Raw genomic sequence first — 17,766 nt, forward strand, 5'->3', positions numbered from 1 at the left:
AAAAAGAACTGACCGGCCCACGTATGAATAATTCATGTAAGAAATTGCTTGAGGAGCAAGACTAATGACATGCCAATGCCCTTTACCTCAAACACTTGCTGGAAAGCCACCCACCGACGGTCTTGAAGGAAGGGGATATTTTAGACAGCTTCCCCCCTTCTGACATGGAGTCGAATGGGCTAAGAGTTTTATGAATGTAAGACTCCACCCTCAGTCTTTGCAATCCTAGTTAGGTTTGGAGGGGGTGACTCATATCAGATGCACCCCTATTTTCAGTTTTGAATCAGTGATGTCGATTGCAGAAGCAATCATAAACAATGAAATTGCTCTCACTTTTGAGAAATTTTGATTCCAGATAGCTTCCTCCCCGACAGCGTGTGCTAATGTGCTCTCTCGTTCACTTCCCTAAAATGAGCAGTGATCACTCCTGGTTTGAAGAAACCCCATTTAACGTTGTTGGGCCCGTGGCTTCCATCTTTCCTGACAACATGCCGTTCTCTGTGGCATCCATAAGCATCCCACAGAGACGTACTTGAGCGAAAGCTCGTTTGTGGAATGAATACAACACCATTTTAAATTCTGCTTAGGCCCTTAAAGCAAAAGGTATTAACCCAATATATTTCACTCAAACACAGTGGATTTCCATTAAATCTATAGCTTTAATGCAGTTGGTGAAGTTGCAATACAATTTGGTTGTCAACACATGTGTATTATCACTATTCTATAAAGCTGAATTAAAAAAATTAACTCTGGATGACATCAGGCATCTTTAATAAAACCTAAATTATAACAACCAACCTCAACCTTAGTAGATAATCTGCAGGTCTCTTATTAATACCTTGACTTTCCTAGGTACTATTAATAATAAGTAATTGTCACTTTTAAAAAACTTTTAGCCAAAACTTTCTTCTAAGAGAACTGGAAGATCATAGCAGGAAGATAATGAGTTTTTCCCTGAAGGAATTCAATCCTTTTATCTTTTTGCCAGAGGAAGACCAGAATTAGAGTCAAAGGAGGCCAGAGATAAGAAAAATCAACTTCATTTGAATTATCTATTACATCGAATCCTTGGAATATTTGAAAAAAAAAAAGGAGGTCATGGATTCCCTCCTATGTACAAATAACAAACAGATGTATAGTTACATAAGTGTGTATTCGTTTTCTGCTGCTGTGTAACAAATGAGCATCAATTTAGTGGCTTAAACCAACACAACTAATTATGCCACAGTTCCATGGGAGGGAAGTCGCGGCCCAGTTGAACCGGCCCCACTGCTCAGAGTCTCAGGTTGAAATCAAGAGCTGCAAACATTTTCAAGGCTCGGGGTGCTCTTTCAGATTCTCTGGTTGTTTGTAGAATTTAGTTCCTTGCAGTTTGGGGGTTGAGATCCTCATTTTCATTCTGACTATTGGCTGGAGGACATTGTTAGCTCCGGGTCACGTTCCCCCTCACAGCATTGCAGCTGACTTCTTCAAAGACCCAGGGCAATCTCTCTATTTTCCCCTGCAAGGAGGACTTAGATTAGGAGGAATCTCATTAGGAGAGCCACGAAGGCATCATCTTTCGAGGACCCAGCCACAGTCATGGGGAGGGGATTACACGGGGCATGGCACCCAGTGATGGGAATTTGGGGTGCTCACTGTCACAGTACTCTGAAGATCACAGCTGTGATTACGGTCAAGGTGTCAGGGTACAGGTGACTAACGGAAAACAGAGCATCTGTTCCCAGGCCTCCAAAGAGGATGACTCCTGTCAGGGGCCTGAAGTTACAATCCTACATGTCTGATGAAATGCACAAGAGAACTGAGTGTTCTGGATCTCTGTAAGATAACTTTAGGAATTTTGCCAAGTGAATCAGCAGATAGTAAGTATTACAGCCAAAGTGGAGGGATGGAAGGAAAGGGTGGGCTCCTTTGCTCAAGGTCACCCATTTCAGTTGTCGATTTGGGAAGGAAACAAAAAAACAAACAAAAAAAAAGCCCCAAAAAACAAAAAAAAAATGCTGTCTGAATTCTTGATGTTCACTCTCAGAGACTACGAATTTAAGGCATTATAGTGAGAGAATAAAATAAATAAATGGATCTTCTCATTTGAGATGTAAGTTTATAGATAGCCCACAAATCACAGCCTCTATAATAAAGATTTCCAACGACAGTGCTGATTTTCTTATTCTCCTGGGCTTTCTGCAGTGTTATAAAAAAAGAATGCTTAAAATAAGGTGTAAGGGAGAAAACCAGCTCCATTTTTATATATGTACACACATATATAATCTAACACATACACAAACACTCATCTTTTTTAGTAAGACAGCAGAGGAATATTTGCTTGCTTTCCTGTGCTTAAAAAAAAGAAAACCACGCGTAGGATGACCGTTTGTTGAAAGTGAATGCACCCATTTGAAAGCCGCTGAGATATTCAGCCCAGTCCTCTCCCTCTTTAGAGCCAAGGAGGGTGGCAGACACCCCGCGAGGGGGAAGTTGCATCAACCCCAGGCTTAACCCTTGAGGAACGCATGGGCTAGGGAGACCCGGTGCAAGCAGCTGGGACAGTAAAAGTTTATTCAGAGGAAGCCCGCTGGCATGCACACAGGTACTGCTTGGAAGAGTGGAATCTCCTTCTGTAACATACTCACATTATCATGTCACTTTCACATTTTAAAAACTAGCCTTTCATGACTAGTAATAGTAATGGAAAGAAATCAGGAATATTCATACAAATCTCCAACTCATTGGCCTTTTCGGAGTAGCTAGTGTAGACTTGTAGCCTTGAACATCAACTCCAGTCACCTTCTGTGAAACAGACTTAGGTGTATGTGCTGAGTATTACTTTGGGTCAGTGAATGAATCCAAGGCAGGACTATGGATGTCAAAATGTGTTTAGGATTCTGAGATCCTTGTGACATCTTGTGTCACCCCTGATCGGGCACTTGTTGGGACATGTTCTATAGGTTGAGTGTTTGTGTCCCACACCCCCAGCTTCCCCAGAATTCGTGTGTTGAAAACCTAATGCCTAGGTGATGGTATTACGGGGCGAGACCTTTGGAGGTGATTAGGTCGTGAAGGTGGAGCCTCATGGAATTATTGGCCCCAGTCAGCTCACTGGTTCTGTCATATGAGAATGCAAAGAGAAACCTGTGACCCAGTAGAAGGCCCTCCCCCAACCATGCTGACATGCTCACGTTAGGCCCCCAGGCTCCAGAACTGGGGGAGACCCATTTCCGTCAATCCGGTCTGCACTGTGTCGTTAGAGCAGCCTGAATGGATTAAGACATGTTCCAAGTGTTTGCGGATTTGCAGAAGGCTGGACAGTAAGGAGCCGACCTCGGGGCTGAGTTCTTCTTCCCCCAAGCCGTCCTGTGACTCAAAACCTCCAGATGCCGTGGAAGATGATTTTAACCCCTTCATGTTCAAGAGCCTGTATGAGTGTGACAACGCACTGCAGTTCAAGAGACTGCTTGGAGGAGAGGTGAAATGACAAGCATGCAGTTGCTCCGTGTGCATCTATAGGCTCTAGCAGGTACTGGCTACGTCGATTATGGACAGAAAGTAGTTGGGGTGCCCAGGTGGCTCAGTTGGTTAAGCAAGCAACTGACTTGGGCTTACATCGTGGTCTCACCATTCCTGAGTGTGAGCCCTGCATTGGGCTCTGTGCTCACAGCCCAGAGCCTGAGCCTGTTTCAGATTCTGTGTCTCCCTCTTCTTCTGTCCCTCCCCTGCTCACACTCTGTCTCTCTTTCTCAAAAATAAACATTAAAAAAATTAAAAATAAAAAGAAGAAAGCATTTTGCAGGCATATATGATGACAAGTACAGTTGGGCTCAGTGGTGCATGTGTTGCATTTGTAAAGCGTTTCTGTTGCTAAGACTCCACCAGGAATGTTATGAAAAGTAGACCTGTAATCATAATGTGTATGTGCAAACACAGCTCTTTGAATATCCCTTCTGATCAGCAAGGGAACCATCATTTATTAGAAAAAGACTTGTTTTCCATGGACATTTAATTTTTAATTGTTTTATGGAGGTATGATTGGCATACAATACACTGTGCGTGTAAGTATAAAATTGGAAAAGTTTTGGCAAATGTGCACATCCGTGAAACCATTGACACCCTCAAGATAATGAACATGTCCGTCAACCTCCAAGTTTCCTTGTTCCCTTTTGTCACCCCTCCCTCCTACCCATCACCGATCCCAGGTGACCACTGATCTCTCTGACTCAACAGTGTTCATGTTCCATCATTTTACGTGAATGGAGTTACACAGTGTCACTCATCCCCGCTGGCTCCGTTCGCTGAGCATTTTTATATTCCTCTATGTTGCATATGTTGACAGTTCATTTCTTCTTACTGCTGAGTAATCCATTATTTGGATAGAAGATGATTTGTTTAGATATTCACCTGCTGTAGACATGTGGGCTGTCTCTATTTTGTCTCTATTTTGGGCTATCCCCAGGAAAGCTTTGAAGAATTTTTGTGTACCAGTATTTCCGTGGACGTACACTTTCTTTTCTCTTGGGTAAATATCTAGGGAGAAGATGTCAAGGTCACATGGTGAATATATGGTTAATTTGTTAGGAAAGTGTCAAAAGGTTTTGAAGGGATTATGCCATTTTACATTTCTACCAGCAGGGTAAGAGAGGGAGGTCCTGGTTTTCTGTAAGCTCACCAGCGCTGATGTGGTCAGGTTTGGGGTTTATGATTAATTTAACCATTCTAATGGTGTGTGGTAGTTTCCTTATGGTTTTAATTTTCCTTTTTTCCAACAAATGGTGTTGAGCATCTTTATATATGCTTTTTTGGTCTTCTATATATCTTATCATGTGAAATGTCTATTTCTATCACTTGACAATTTTTATATGAAGTTTTTTTTTTAATGTTGAGTTTTCATTTTTTAAATATATAATGGATATGAATCTTTTATTTGGTTCACAAATATTCCTCTCAGTGTGTGGCTTGCATCCCTCTCTGCACGCCCTCATAGGACAGAAGTTCTTGATTTTGAATAATTCAAATGTCATTGTTTTTCTTATAGGAATAGTGTTTCTGGCATGGAGCTGGGAAATCCTTGCTTAACCGAAGCTCACAGAAGGATTCTTCTAGCTTTTTCTTCTGGAAGATTCATGGTCTTAGATAATCGGTCTATGGTGCATTAGAGTTTATTGCCAAAGAGGGGGCAAGTTATTGGTCAAAGGTCTTCTTTTCACATGTGGATATTTCATTGCTTTTGCTCCCTTATCAAAACTGAATACATATACATGCAAGTCTATTTCTGGACTTTTGAGTCCAGAATTCCTTTGTTCAGCATTCCACCTTGATGCTGACACCATGACATGTTGGTTATTTTAGTTCTGTGAGTCTTGGAGGCAAGTTGAAGTCTTCCAGCTTTGTTCTTCCTTTCCAAAATGTTTTTAATATTATAGATACTTTTTATCTTTGCATGAATTTTAGAACCAGCTTGTCAATTTTTACCCACCTGCAAAAGCCTTCTAGAATTGTGATTAAGATTATATTGATTCTGTGCATCGTTTAGAGGATTTGGTTTCCCGTAGCATACAAATCATGCTCATAATGTGTGATATGCATTGTATTTCATATTTTTGATGCTACTCTAAATGGCATTATTTGTTATAAATTTTTTAATGTTTATTTTTGAGAGAGAGAGAGACAGTATGAGTGGGGGGAGGAGCAGAGAGAGAGCAAGACACAGAATTTGAAGCAGGTTCTAGGCTGTGAGCTGTCAGCAGAACTCTAAGATCATGACCTGAGCCAAAGTCAGATGCTTAACCAACTGAGCCATCCAAGAACCCCTGTAAATGGCATTCTTTTAATTTCTGATTGCCCATTGCTCATACATAGGAATGAAATTAATATTTTATATTGATCCTGTATTTTGAAGCCTTGATAAATTAATGTTACTTCTAGTAGCTTTATGGTAGATTCTGCACAATGTTTGTGCATAAAAAGATAGTTACTTCTTTCTTCCATTACAGATGACTTGTGATTCTGTTTGTTTTCTAGCTGTGCGAAGTGGAATTGTCAGTATAATATGGACTAGAAGTGGTAGGGGCAGATATCCTTGCTTTGTTTCTGATCTTCGGAAGAAAGCACACATGCTTTAACCATTAAGTAAGATGTCGCTTGTATATTTTTAATACATGTCCTTTATCAGATGTGGGAAGTCTATTTATTTTCATAGTTGATGGGAAGTTTCTATATGGCATGAATATTGGATCTTATCAAGTGATATATTTGCACCTTTTGACATGATCTCATAAGTTTACTTTCTTGAATGTTAACAAATGGTGAATTACATTGATCACATTTCAAATGTTAAAGCAACCTTGCATGCCTGACATCATCACCACTTAATCCTGAGAAATAACCTTTTCATGCAGGTTGGAGTTTTTTAAATTAAAATATCATCAAGCATTTTTGTGTTTAAATTCATGTGACATATTCACATGCAGTTTTCATTCCTTGTAATGTCTTTCTTGGTTCTGATATCAGATTAATGTCAACCCCAGATGACTTGAAATGTGATATCCCCTTTTCATGTACCTGGAAATATGGTGTGTAGTTGAGTTTATTTCTTCTGTTTATCTTCTGTGTCTCTCCTTCCCGTGTTCACTCTGATTCTAGCTTCTTGAACAGATGAAGTAGAGTTACCATAACTGTTTCAATGTTCTGGACTGCAAATTCCTGTCACCTGTGTCATTTCTGTGGAAATTTCCATAGGCCGATTTTTCGCCTCATAATAGCTTGTGTTTTTCAGGAGCTTCTTTGTGTATCTGGTCATTATAAATTAGGTGTGAGGCATTGTGGTTTTTTTTTTTCCTTGTTGTGTAGGGGACATTTGTGTTCTTGAAATTATGCTAAAGCTCTCCATTGGGACATGATTAAGTTATGTGAAACAAGTATGATCATTTTGGCTTTTTCTTAGGCTTTGTTTATTAAGATCAGAGAAGAGTTTTGGGGTGATTTTTCCCACTGTGAAGGCAAGACCCTTCTTGGTACTCTAATGGATGCCCAGTGAATTGTAAGGTGGTTCTTTCTTGCTCTGAGGAGCGAGCACTATACCTGGCGCTGTGTAAGCAATGTACTCTGTTCCCTTCGATCTTTGCAAGTGGGTCTTTCTGCACTTGTGTGGTTTCCTCATGTGCATTCACTGATTGGTACCCAACTGGGTGCTTGGGGTGATATCTCTGCATAATACTGGAGTTTTCTTTGTGCATCTCTCTCCTGAGAACTCTAGCCCCTTTGGCTTCCTCCACCTCTCAGCTTGGTCTCCTCAATCCTTAGTCTGTGTGCCTGGGCTTCCCCTTCCAAACAGCCTGGAGACCTCATCAAGGTTGCAGGCAGGGTCAGTTGTGGGGCTTACCTGATGTATCCCATCACTTGGCAATCACTGGCTTTCATTACTTGGTATCCAGTGTTTTAAGACCTGTCATTTCATATATTTTTTAGTTATTTTTTTGGTGAGAGAGTTAATCCCATTTCTGTTATGCCATCTTGGTTAGAAGCGGAAGTCATTCTGTGACCACAGAACTTTGAATCCATCATCTCATGTTTATTTCTCTTCCTTACTGGGTACCATGAAGCTCATTTCCAGGATTTCCCGTCAGTCTGTGCTCTCTTTGCCACAGGGGCCAGGGGTCACAGACCTACTATTGTGCCCAGCTTGAGCACCTGGCCCTTTGCAAGCCAGACTGCATTTCTTCCTTATTTGTTTTGTGCAGAATGGCTTTCTGTCTCAGCAAGTCAACCTTCGTTGCTGGAAGAGAACTTGATAAATGCATATGAAAACTATGCATATTCCCTATGAGAATAAATTCAGTTCATATCCTCAGCTATTCATAAAATGACTTTAAGGGTAATTTTCTTACTTTGTGCTGAGTGCACGCTATCAAAATTTTCTTGAATTGTCACCATCTATTTTACTTTCAACCCATGGAATATAGATATTGAAATGCTTTTCAAAGGAAAAATAAACAACAATACACAGAGCCCCTCTTTACCACAGAAATGTGCTCCCCAGATTCATGCATATTCCCTCAGAATGCACTTATTTGTGAATTGATCAATATGATATATCCGCTCACCCAAAAAATCAACAACCACAACACTTAAGCTTGGTGATAAAAGTAAACCCGACAAATGTCCTGTCTATTGTGGAAGCTGGCTTAGAAATAGACAAACTTCCGTGACATTCGTGCTTTTGTTCTGTGAACCAGGGCTGAGGTGACAGTGGCCTGAATTACGAAAGAGCTGATTCAGATGAGAAGAGAGTATGGACCCCAAGGGCCATTCCTGTCAGCGCCTCCTAGCTGCTGGGTTAGACTTTAAGTGCATAGTTCTTTCAGCATTGACTGGGACAGAGAGTACGTAGGGGCACATATCTGGAGAATTGTGTAATATGGCTTTAGTGAGCATTCTTGATTTATTATTTATTATTTTTAGTTGTTCTTAACCATTATTTATGTTTTTCCTTGCATCAACTGTTTCTTTTATTTATTTTTATGTTTTTCCAGTTTTATTTTTTTCCAGAAATAACTAACGTATAACTTTGCATCAATTTAATAAATACCTCATGTTGATGGGATATATTTATTATTGAAAAATGATTACCCCCAAAGAGTAAAGTGACCACCTTCATCCCATCACGTAGCTACCACTTCTGAGAACATGTAAGATCCACTTTTTTAGCCATCTTCAGTTATGTGATACAATATTATTAGCTATAATTGCCATGCTATCCATTAGATCCCCACACTTGTTAACCTCATGGCTGAAAGTTTGTAACCTTTGACTGGTATCTCCCCACTTCCCCCATCTCCTCAACCCCCCGTAGCCTCCACACTACCTATGTTGCTCTGAGTCTGTCTTTTGTCTTTTTTAAATTTTTAATATTTTTTAAAATAATGTATTCATTTTTAGAGAGACAGAGAACACATGAGCAGGGGAGGGGCAAAGAAAGAGAGAGAGAGATAATCCTAAAAAGGCTCTGCAGGGTCAGTACAGAGTCCAGGGTGAGGCTCAAACCCACAAAACTGTGAGACCATAACCTGAGCTGAAATCAAGAGTCAGACACTTAACCGGCTGAGTCACCCAGGAACCCTGAGCTGATCCTTTTTAGACTCAACAGCCATAACATGCAGAATTTGTCTTTCTCTGTACAACTCATTTCACTTAGCATAATGCCCTCAAGGTCCATCCAAGTTGTTTAAAATGGTGGATTTTGTTTTTAGATCATTGTAACTCTCAACAAGGCTTTTATGCACTGTTTCCTCCCCCAAAAGGCTTCAGAATATCCCCAATTCAATCATGTCCAACCAGCCTTGGAGACCCACTGGCTTCTGTGGTCCTGCTTGTTCCACGGTCCAGCTTGCTCTCCCTGGCTTCTTCTCTCAGAGATGATGATATCTAGCTGCCGGATAGAGTAGCCTTCTCCCCAGTCATACCTGCTATTCTTCGATGAGGCTTTGCTGACTTCACCACCCCTAAAGTTTATGTATGGTATCATTGTGAACACTAGCCAACAGTAGTGGAATTAAAGGAGCTATTTCAACAAATATCTTCTGAGGGCCTGATCTACCCTGTGGCAAGAAAAAGTCCCTCTGAACATTCCCATTTGCTCTTTCTTTTCTTTGTACAGAAAATATCATTTACTCTTTCTTTAGCCTTATTGCAGGGACTTTTCAGAGAACAAATTTCCATTCTAAATGGTAATACTGGGCTGATACATTTGGTGAAATAAATCGAAAACAATACTCAGGTTTGGAGATCAGTTTTTTGCTGAGGATTTTCTCAGTGGCTTGGAGTCAAGGAAAGTGAAATGGGACAGACTATCCATGTTAGACTTTGGTTTCCCCATGAAGTAATACCAATATCTCACATTCATGTGGCTTCCTGTGGTTTATCAAGTGTTTGCATATTAATGATTTCAGTTGACCCTTGTTACCACCTTGTGACATACGCATGAAAGGTCTGTCATGGGAGAAGGTGGGGAAGACCTTCAAGCTTGGGTTCTGTGTTCCTTCACATGTTGCATGGAGTTTCGTGACACTGCCGGTGTATGTCTGTAGAAGAATTCGATTTAAATATAGGATGGCTGACAACCTAGTAACTGTGTTTTTCCTTTGTTCTTAAGGAAGGCCGTAGAATGTTCTAGAATGAAGTCTATCCAGTGATAACTATTATCATTGGCCATAAGCCTTGAAAGCCTCATAAGACCAAAATAATCTACCTGGAAGCAGAAAAGCCTGGATATGTGGGGAAAGTCCTTCCCTTGTATGGCTGACTAATAGTATATATTATAGTATATATTGTTTATTATCCATTTTATTGTATATTACACATGATATTCACACAGCATACCACATCTTATTTCTCCATTCATCTCAGATGCACACTTAGTTGGTCTCCATATTCGGCTACTTTGAGTCATGCTGCAATAAACATGGGAGTGAAGGCATCAGTCTAAGACCCCAATTTCAGTTTCTTCAGAGATATACGCAGAAAACGGGATTAATTTTAGTAACCATTCTTACCTGATGATCGCTACCAGAATATCAAGAATCCCATGTGACAAGTAATAGTCATTAGCTCCCTGAAACGTCTTGAAAAACAATTTCTACTTTTAGCATCAGGTGTAATGCCGTTCACATTCCACGCAGGGTCGGGTCGTTATCGTGGGGGTTTTCAGCACGTGGTAGTCTGCAGATTCAGCTAAGGTGCGGGACCACTCCCCCTTGAATCAAATCCCTTGATACTTTTGGCCACTAATATACAACTGACTGGTCCTGCCATCTCTCGCCACTTCATAATTTGATAGGTTAAAGGAATGCATCATAATCAAACCTCGAAAAGCAGGTGGAAAAAGAAGTTCTGAGTCTCACGGTAAACTTCATACGATGAAGAGACAATGAACAGAAGAACAAACTTTGTTATCAGAGACTAGATCTAAGCGGCCCAAAATGATCTTTATCTGGGAGCTGGGCCCACCCCTGGGGCACGTGACCCCCTGCCCCGCTGAATGTGTCACCAGCACATGGAGGCCTCCTCAGCTCCTTGAGCCAGCTTTTGAACATATTTGCTAGTCACATATTTCAAAAATGAAACTTCACCTCCATAGAAACTGTGAAATTGCTAACATACAGAAGCTAAGAGTTATTGGGAGCATCCTGTATGTTTGTTGATTGAGATGTGGGGGTCTTACTGTTTTATAGGTGACATTGAACTTATTAAGGCTTAAAGACCTGCATTTTTTAAGCAGGAGTCCATAAACCACACATGTTCTGAGTCCGTTTCAGCACGGAGCCCTGGACCCTTGCCCAGCTAGGCTGGCACAGACTGATGAAGAGGGTGAGGGTGGCATGTGGCATTTTCAATCTGGGGATGGCAGTGCTGTCACACTGTAAGCCTGGAACACCCCAGACAAGGGTTTATTGTCTTCCTCTTATGTGGCTTCCATTTCGAGAGAAAACGAGAGAGCTCAAGTGTGTTCTATCTAGTTTTTCATGCAATTGGGTTGATGGCATTCGTTGAGGCTATTTTTTCATTTTGGGAGCAGTTTCCAAATAATATCGTAATAAAAGATGCTATAAACAAAGGAAAATGAAGTCATCTGTCTTCCGGGTGTGTTGGTGTGGAGATGAGGATCACTGGCATGGGCGGGGAAGGAATGGCTAGAAGGTATTAAATCAGAGAAACACTTTCCAGATTCTCTGCTAAAGCCCAGTGATGCCACAAACATGAAGACTTCCTGAGCATTACTTATAAAATTCTTTACAAAATGGATTCTGGGTACAGAGAAGCAGTTAGAACAATTAGAACCATGACAAGATAGGTATTTTATTTTTTTATTATGTAATTTTTTTTATTATTTATTGAGAGACAGAGACAGTGTGAGCACGGGAGGGTCAGAGAGAGAGGGAGACACAGAATCTGAAGCAGGCTCCAGGCTCTGAGCTAGTTGTCAGCACAGAGCCTGACGCAGGGCTCGAACCCACGAACCGTGAGATCATGACCTGAGCCAAAGTCAGACGCTTAACCGACTGAGCCACCTTGGTGCCCCAAGGTAGGTATTTTAATAGGCTTCCAGAGAGAGCTGGCAGTGTGGACACACTTGGCTACTCTCTCTCCTGTTGGAAACTCTAATATCATATTAGAGGAGTATTCTTTCAAAGCATAAAGCAACAAAGACCATTCTTACTGGGTCTGAATCCCTGGTTGGAGCAGGGATGAATTAATGGTGAATTCATGAAATCTATACAACCACCCCCAAAACTCTGGTGTGCGAGGGACCCGGATAAGAAACAGCAACCGATCAGCTTGCCACCCAGTCGGTTGTGGTTGGTATCCGCCTACTTAGCAGTGAAAATGCTGGATCTTGATCTAACCAAAAGAACTTCATAACCGCATTCAGATGATAGGAGATGGGAAGTCCTCAACAATGTTCCAGACACGGGGTGGGAAGGGAGTAAAGGGCCAGCCCCTCTTTTCTCCATAGTGCACAGCTAACGGATAACACCTGATCCTGGAAAATTCCAGTTGTGAGATCTGTGGGATATATGTGCAAATATTCGACTAGAAGATATGGGGGAGGGGTGCCTGGGTGACTCAGTTGATTAAGTGTCCAACTTCGGCTCAGGTCATGATCTTGTGGTTCGTGAGTTTGAGCCCCGTGTTGGGCTCTGTGCTGACAGCTCAGAGCCTGGAGCCTGCTTCTGATTCTGTGTCTCCCTCTCTCTCTGCCCTGCCTCCTCTACTCTCTCTCTCTCTCTCTCTGTCTCAAAAATAAATAAGCATTAAAAAAAAGGTATGGGGAAAGATAGAGTGGTTCTCTTTCTCATAAGAAAGCTTAGAGGGCTATTCAACACTTATGTTTAGCATTGATAAAAATGAGTTTAAAATATGGCCATAACTGGGTGTATTAAGTATTCTGGGTTTTCCTCAGGAAACACCCTTTATTGTGAAATGGAAGAACATTAAGGTAGTGCTGTGTCCAAGGTCAAACCCTGTACCCCACATATGTAGTGCTTTTTATGTTTAGAATTCTTGACGAATAAATCTTTAAGAATTTTAATGATTGTAGTCCTGAGTTCCACACCCCCCCCACCACACCCCATGCCCCTTTGCCACACCTTCCAGCTTCATATGTAGTCTGCTCAGTGGTCGGGACGCCACACCTGGGCTTACAAGGGACATGCCTGGCAGTGAGGAAAGGGAGGAGAAACAGAGGTGTATCGAGGGAAATGCTGTGGAACTTCCACTCTAGAACTTATTACAGGGGCACCTGGGCGGATCAGTCGGTTAAGCGTCCAACTTCGGCTCAGGTCATGCTCTCACAGTCCGTGAGTTGGAGCCCCGCATCAGGCTCTGTGCTGTCAGTGCAGAGCCTGCTTCAGATCCTCTGTCCCCCTCTCTCTGCTCCTCCCCTACTTGCACTCTCTCTCTCAATAAACAAACAAACAAATAAACATTGTTTTAAAAAGGAAATTATTACATACTGTGTGTTTCATTTGGATACTCCACTACTCTTATGCTTAGAATCTGTGATCCCAGAGTTTAAAATATTCACTAAATCTCTCTGAGCGTTAAGTTGTCCAAAAAAAATGTTTTGGTTCCATTATTTAAGCTGTTAAAAAAAAAACAAAAAACAGCTAAGCTTAACATTGGAACAATCAGCAGTTTTGGTTATTTATCAGGTGAAGGAAAGATGATGAGTTTTATGGGCTCATCATTCTTATTCACGTATGGTGACTTTTACTGTCTCATTCTCCTTGTTGACACAGGATAAACTGTGCAGATTCCTTCTTTTGTTTCAAAGTTTATTTATTTTGAGAGAGAGAGAGAGAGAGAGAGAGAGAGAGAGAAAGAGAGAGAATCCCAAGCAGACTCTGTGCTGTCAGCGCAAAGCCAGGTGTGGGGCTCCATCTCTCTGACCTGAGACTGTGACCTAAGCCAATATCAAGAGTACGACCCCCTAGCCGAGGGAGCCACCCAGGTGCCCCTGAGCAGATTCCTTCTGTGCCTGACCTGAACCCTGAATATGCTCTCCAATGCCCAATTTGACAAAACTGAGTTTTTCACTTCGTAGAGTAGTGGGTGGGTGTCAGGACGTGAAGTCGTAGAGAGCCCTGTCTTTCATTGAAGGAAGGCAGCCCGGGACTCAGTTTATGTCCTGTGATAAGCACCTGCCACCCCCCTTCTCCCCCAGGAGTACCAGCCCTGCAATATCAACCCGTGCCCCGAGCTGAAGAAGACCACGCCTTGGACGCCCTGGACACCGGTCAACATCTCGGACAACGGGGGCCACTATGAGCAGCGATTCCGCTACACGTGCAAAGCCCGCCTGCCGGACCCCAATCTGCTGGAGGTGGGACGACAGAGAATCGAGATGCGCTACTGCTCCAGCGATGGCACCAGCGGCTGCTCTACGGATGGTGAGCCGCTCCCGGGATGGCTGACTCCCACAGACGGGGAGAGGGGGGCGGGGAGCCGCTCCCAGGATGGACAGACTCCCACAGACAGGGGCGGGGGCGGGGGGCGAGGGGATGGTGAGCCGCTCCCGGGAAGGACCGACTCCCACAGACGGGGGTCGGGGGGTCGGTAGCCCGTCTCTAAGGTCACAGCTGAGCAAGGGACCCTTTGCCTTTTGATTACTTTCCCCTCAGCAATCTAGAACAGCGATCCCACAAGTGCACAAATGCCTTTTGTAGCAAATGGATGGCAAAGAGTTCTATATTCAGGTGGTCCTGTGATTCAGCCCTCAGAATAGCACTGCCTTCGCACTAGATCCAGAATAGTTTGGGGGACATGTATTTAATATCAGAAAATACACCACGAATCCTCTGGCACTAAAGTGTAAGCTGCAAATAAGCTTTTCCTTGGATTATCCCCAAACTGGACAAAGACCAGGAAAGTGCATCTCTGTGTTTCTCTTTATAGAAGGATCTTTCTGCTATAAAGTTCAGCCTGTGAGGATCCTTTAACGGTCTTTGAAATTGCTCTGCCCTTTTAATCCCTTCAATACCATATTGAAGAAGAGGCACCCTCCACGCTCCCCCCAACCCCCCAGTGGGCAGCTCATCTCTGCTAACTCACTTGCTCCCCCTGGAGCTCAGTTGTCTCTACTGCAGGAATCGGGGTGAGCCTGGCCTTCCCAGAGAGCTTCATTTCTGCTTTCTGATTCATCACTTCTGCCTCACTCATCTACTTTCACAAAATCCATCCAATTCAGAAAAGGAAAGAGATGTTCACAGAGGGCTCTTAGAGCATGATGGGTGAGAACAGCGACGGTGAGATCGTGCACCTGGACTGCTCTTTGGCACTTCTGTGTTTAGGATGCCACCGTATCGTCCCAACATGAGTGTGGCATAGAAGGCACAGTCACGATCAGTGTGACTTTTTTTTAATAGTTTATTTTCAAACTGGTTTCCATATAACACCCAGTGCTTCTCCCCACAAGTGCCCCCCACCATGACCACCACCCTTCCCTTCCTCCCCCTCCCCCTTCAGTCCATGGTTCGTTTTCAGTATTCAGTAGTCTTTCATGATCTGTGTCCCTCACTCTCCCCAGCTCTCTTTCCCCTCCCTCTCCCTATGGTTCTCTGTTAGGTTTCTCCTGTTAAGCGAAATAAGTCAGGCAGAGAAGGATAGATACCATATGTTTGCACTCATAGGTCGATCAGTGTCACTTTTAAAGAAGGCTCCCTAGACCCAGAGTGGGTGGCCTCACCGAGCCCCCGAGGCGGTCGCCATGTTGGGCTGACGTGGCCGGGATAAATTCATGCGGGTGTGATAAGCGTCCGCCTGCACTGCCGGAGGGAGATGGCTCCCCAGCGGCTCCACGTGAGGGTCCCCGGTGGCACCCTGGTCACGGATGTCCAGGCCCCCTCCCGGGAGCCCGCTGGACAGCAGGCGCGGCTGGGATCTGCCAGCCCACGGGACTGGAGGCCTGGCAGTCGCCCTTGAGAGCCACACCTGGTTGGATGCTCCGACATTAACTATCTCCTGGTCTCAAACCATCCTGCTCACTGTAGCTCACCAACTATAAGCTTGTTCATTATTTCTGGAGGAAAAAAAAAAAGCCTGCTTTAGTGGAAAATTTTGTGTGAATAGGTCAACAATTTACACAAGGCAAATACTATACATGTAGAAAATCAAGCAGGATGATATTCACTCCTTTTCTGTGAACCCTACTGTAAGAAGAAAAGATACAAGATGGAATATCAAGAGAGAGCTGAGGACCCGTTTGAAAGACCCGCACTCCACAAGGGGTGAGCCTGTGCTGTCTCAACATTATGACATGAACTGCAAAATCCCTAGTTAAAGATGAACTTCAAATATTTTTCAGAATTTTTTAAATATAAATACGCCCCATTGAATCTTTTTTGGATAAGTAGGACCCATGCAATATTTGTGACATACTTACCCTAAAATATTACTTGTTGTTCATCTGAAATTCAGATTGCACTGAGCTTTCTCTATTTTATTTGCAAAGTCTGGCAACCCCGTCTCCAAGTCATTCACTTCTTTTTCTCATTTCAGAGCAGGCGGTGAATAGTCTTCTTTCTGATGACATCTAAGTGGAAAAGAGACAATGAATGGCAGTGTGTCCCTACAGGAATGTCATTGTCTTTTCCGAACATCTATTTTTTAACCCTTTCATTCTCAGATACATATAAAACCAGAGCTGATATTTCTTTTCAATGATAATAATATAAACTAAGAACAAATTTGATACACATTTGTAAAAGATATCCCATATTTCCTCCAAACGTATATGGTGGTCAAGTATTCATCTGCCTTGTGTCTTCAGGGCTTCTGGTTCTAATGACCATCCACACATTTGGGTATTGACATCTTGGAAATACAGTATTGGACTTCTTTGCCTCTAACCGCCCAAAATGAGGTTTGTTTGTGCATAGTTGCTTCTATATTGATTAGCCACAGACTACTGGTTCATCACAGAAAGACATTTCTAATCCATTTTCTCAAAAGAGCCTCCGTCCTAGGTTTCTGAGCCAGAGTTTTTAGCTACAGAGGAGCTTAGCAGCAGGACTGTTAGTGCATTTGCTTCGTCACACCTCCCGGGAACTTTGCCGCGTCCTGAGAGTTTTTGTTAAAACCCACATCACATTGCCAGCATCTGAGAGAATACTGAATATATTTAATATTGTAAGCCAGCAGCCATTTTCACCAAAGCCAACAGGAATTTTGACTGTGGCTAGTTAAGTGACTTCCCCAGGGTAGAGCGCTCAGGGCAGAGCAGACACACGGAACATAGGCAGAGCCCGTTCCTAACGAGACATTTCGTCACTGCTGCCGCTGCTCTTACCACCACATTTGTCCCTGAAACACGCTTGCTGGTCAGTGTGCGCGGAACCGCATGGGAGCATGGCCACGGGGCAAGTCCATTCACGGATGTGGTCAGTTCCGGGTCATGCGCTCTGCCCCGTACATGAACAGACCTGTGTCTCCATGGCCTGGGATTCCGAAGCAGTTAACTCCAAATTAACTCTGAAACTGTCACCAGTGTTATTTTACTTCAGAAAGGCTCACAGATAAAGGAATGGGTTTAGAAAAATGTCTGAATCATGCCTCATTTCTCCAGATGAATGTCCCCAGTGGTGGGTATCTCCTCGTCCTGGACAAAATCTAAGGTTTTGTCGTAGGTTTCCCTCGGGGAAGTGAAAAAGTGGTGTTTTCTTTGGAAGAAGTTTCTCAGGAAAATAAGTGACCCGCAACCCCAAGACCCGTTCCTTGTGT

At 43.0% G+C, this 17,766-nt stretch overlaps 1 protein-coding gene across 1 annotated transcript in view; it reads left to right on the top strand.

The window, feature by feature from the left end:
- SEMA5A (semaphorin 5A) overlaps positions 1–17,766 on the top strand; it is a 364,913-nt gene that overhangs the window by 320,039 nt on the left and 27,108 nt on the right. Inside the window, exon 16 of the mRNA XM_029941086.1 lies at positions 14,213–14,438. Coding sequence (XP_029796946.1) covers positions 14,213–14,438 — 226 coding nt within the window. The remainder of the gene's footprint in view (positions 1–14,212; positions 14,439–17,766) is intronic.

Source organism: Suricata suricatta, chromosome 6 (assembly GCF_006229205.1).
Source record: "Suricata suricatta isolate VVHF042 chromosome 6, meerkat_22Aug2017_6uvM2_HiC, whole genome shotgun sequence".
Lineage (NCBI taxonomy): Eukaryota > Metazoa > Chordata > Mammalia > Carnivora > Herpestidae > Suricata > Suricata suricatta.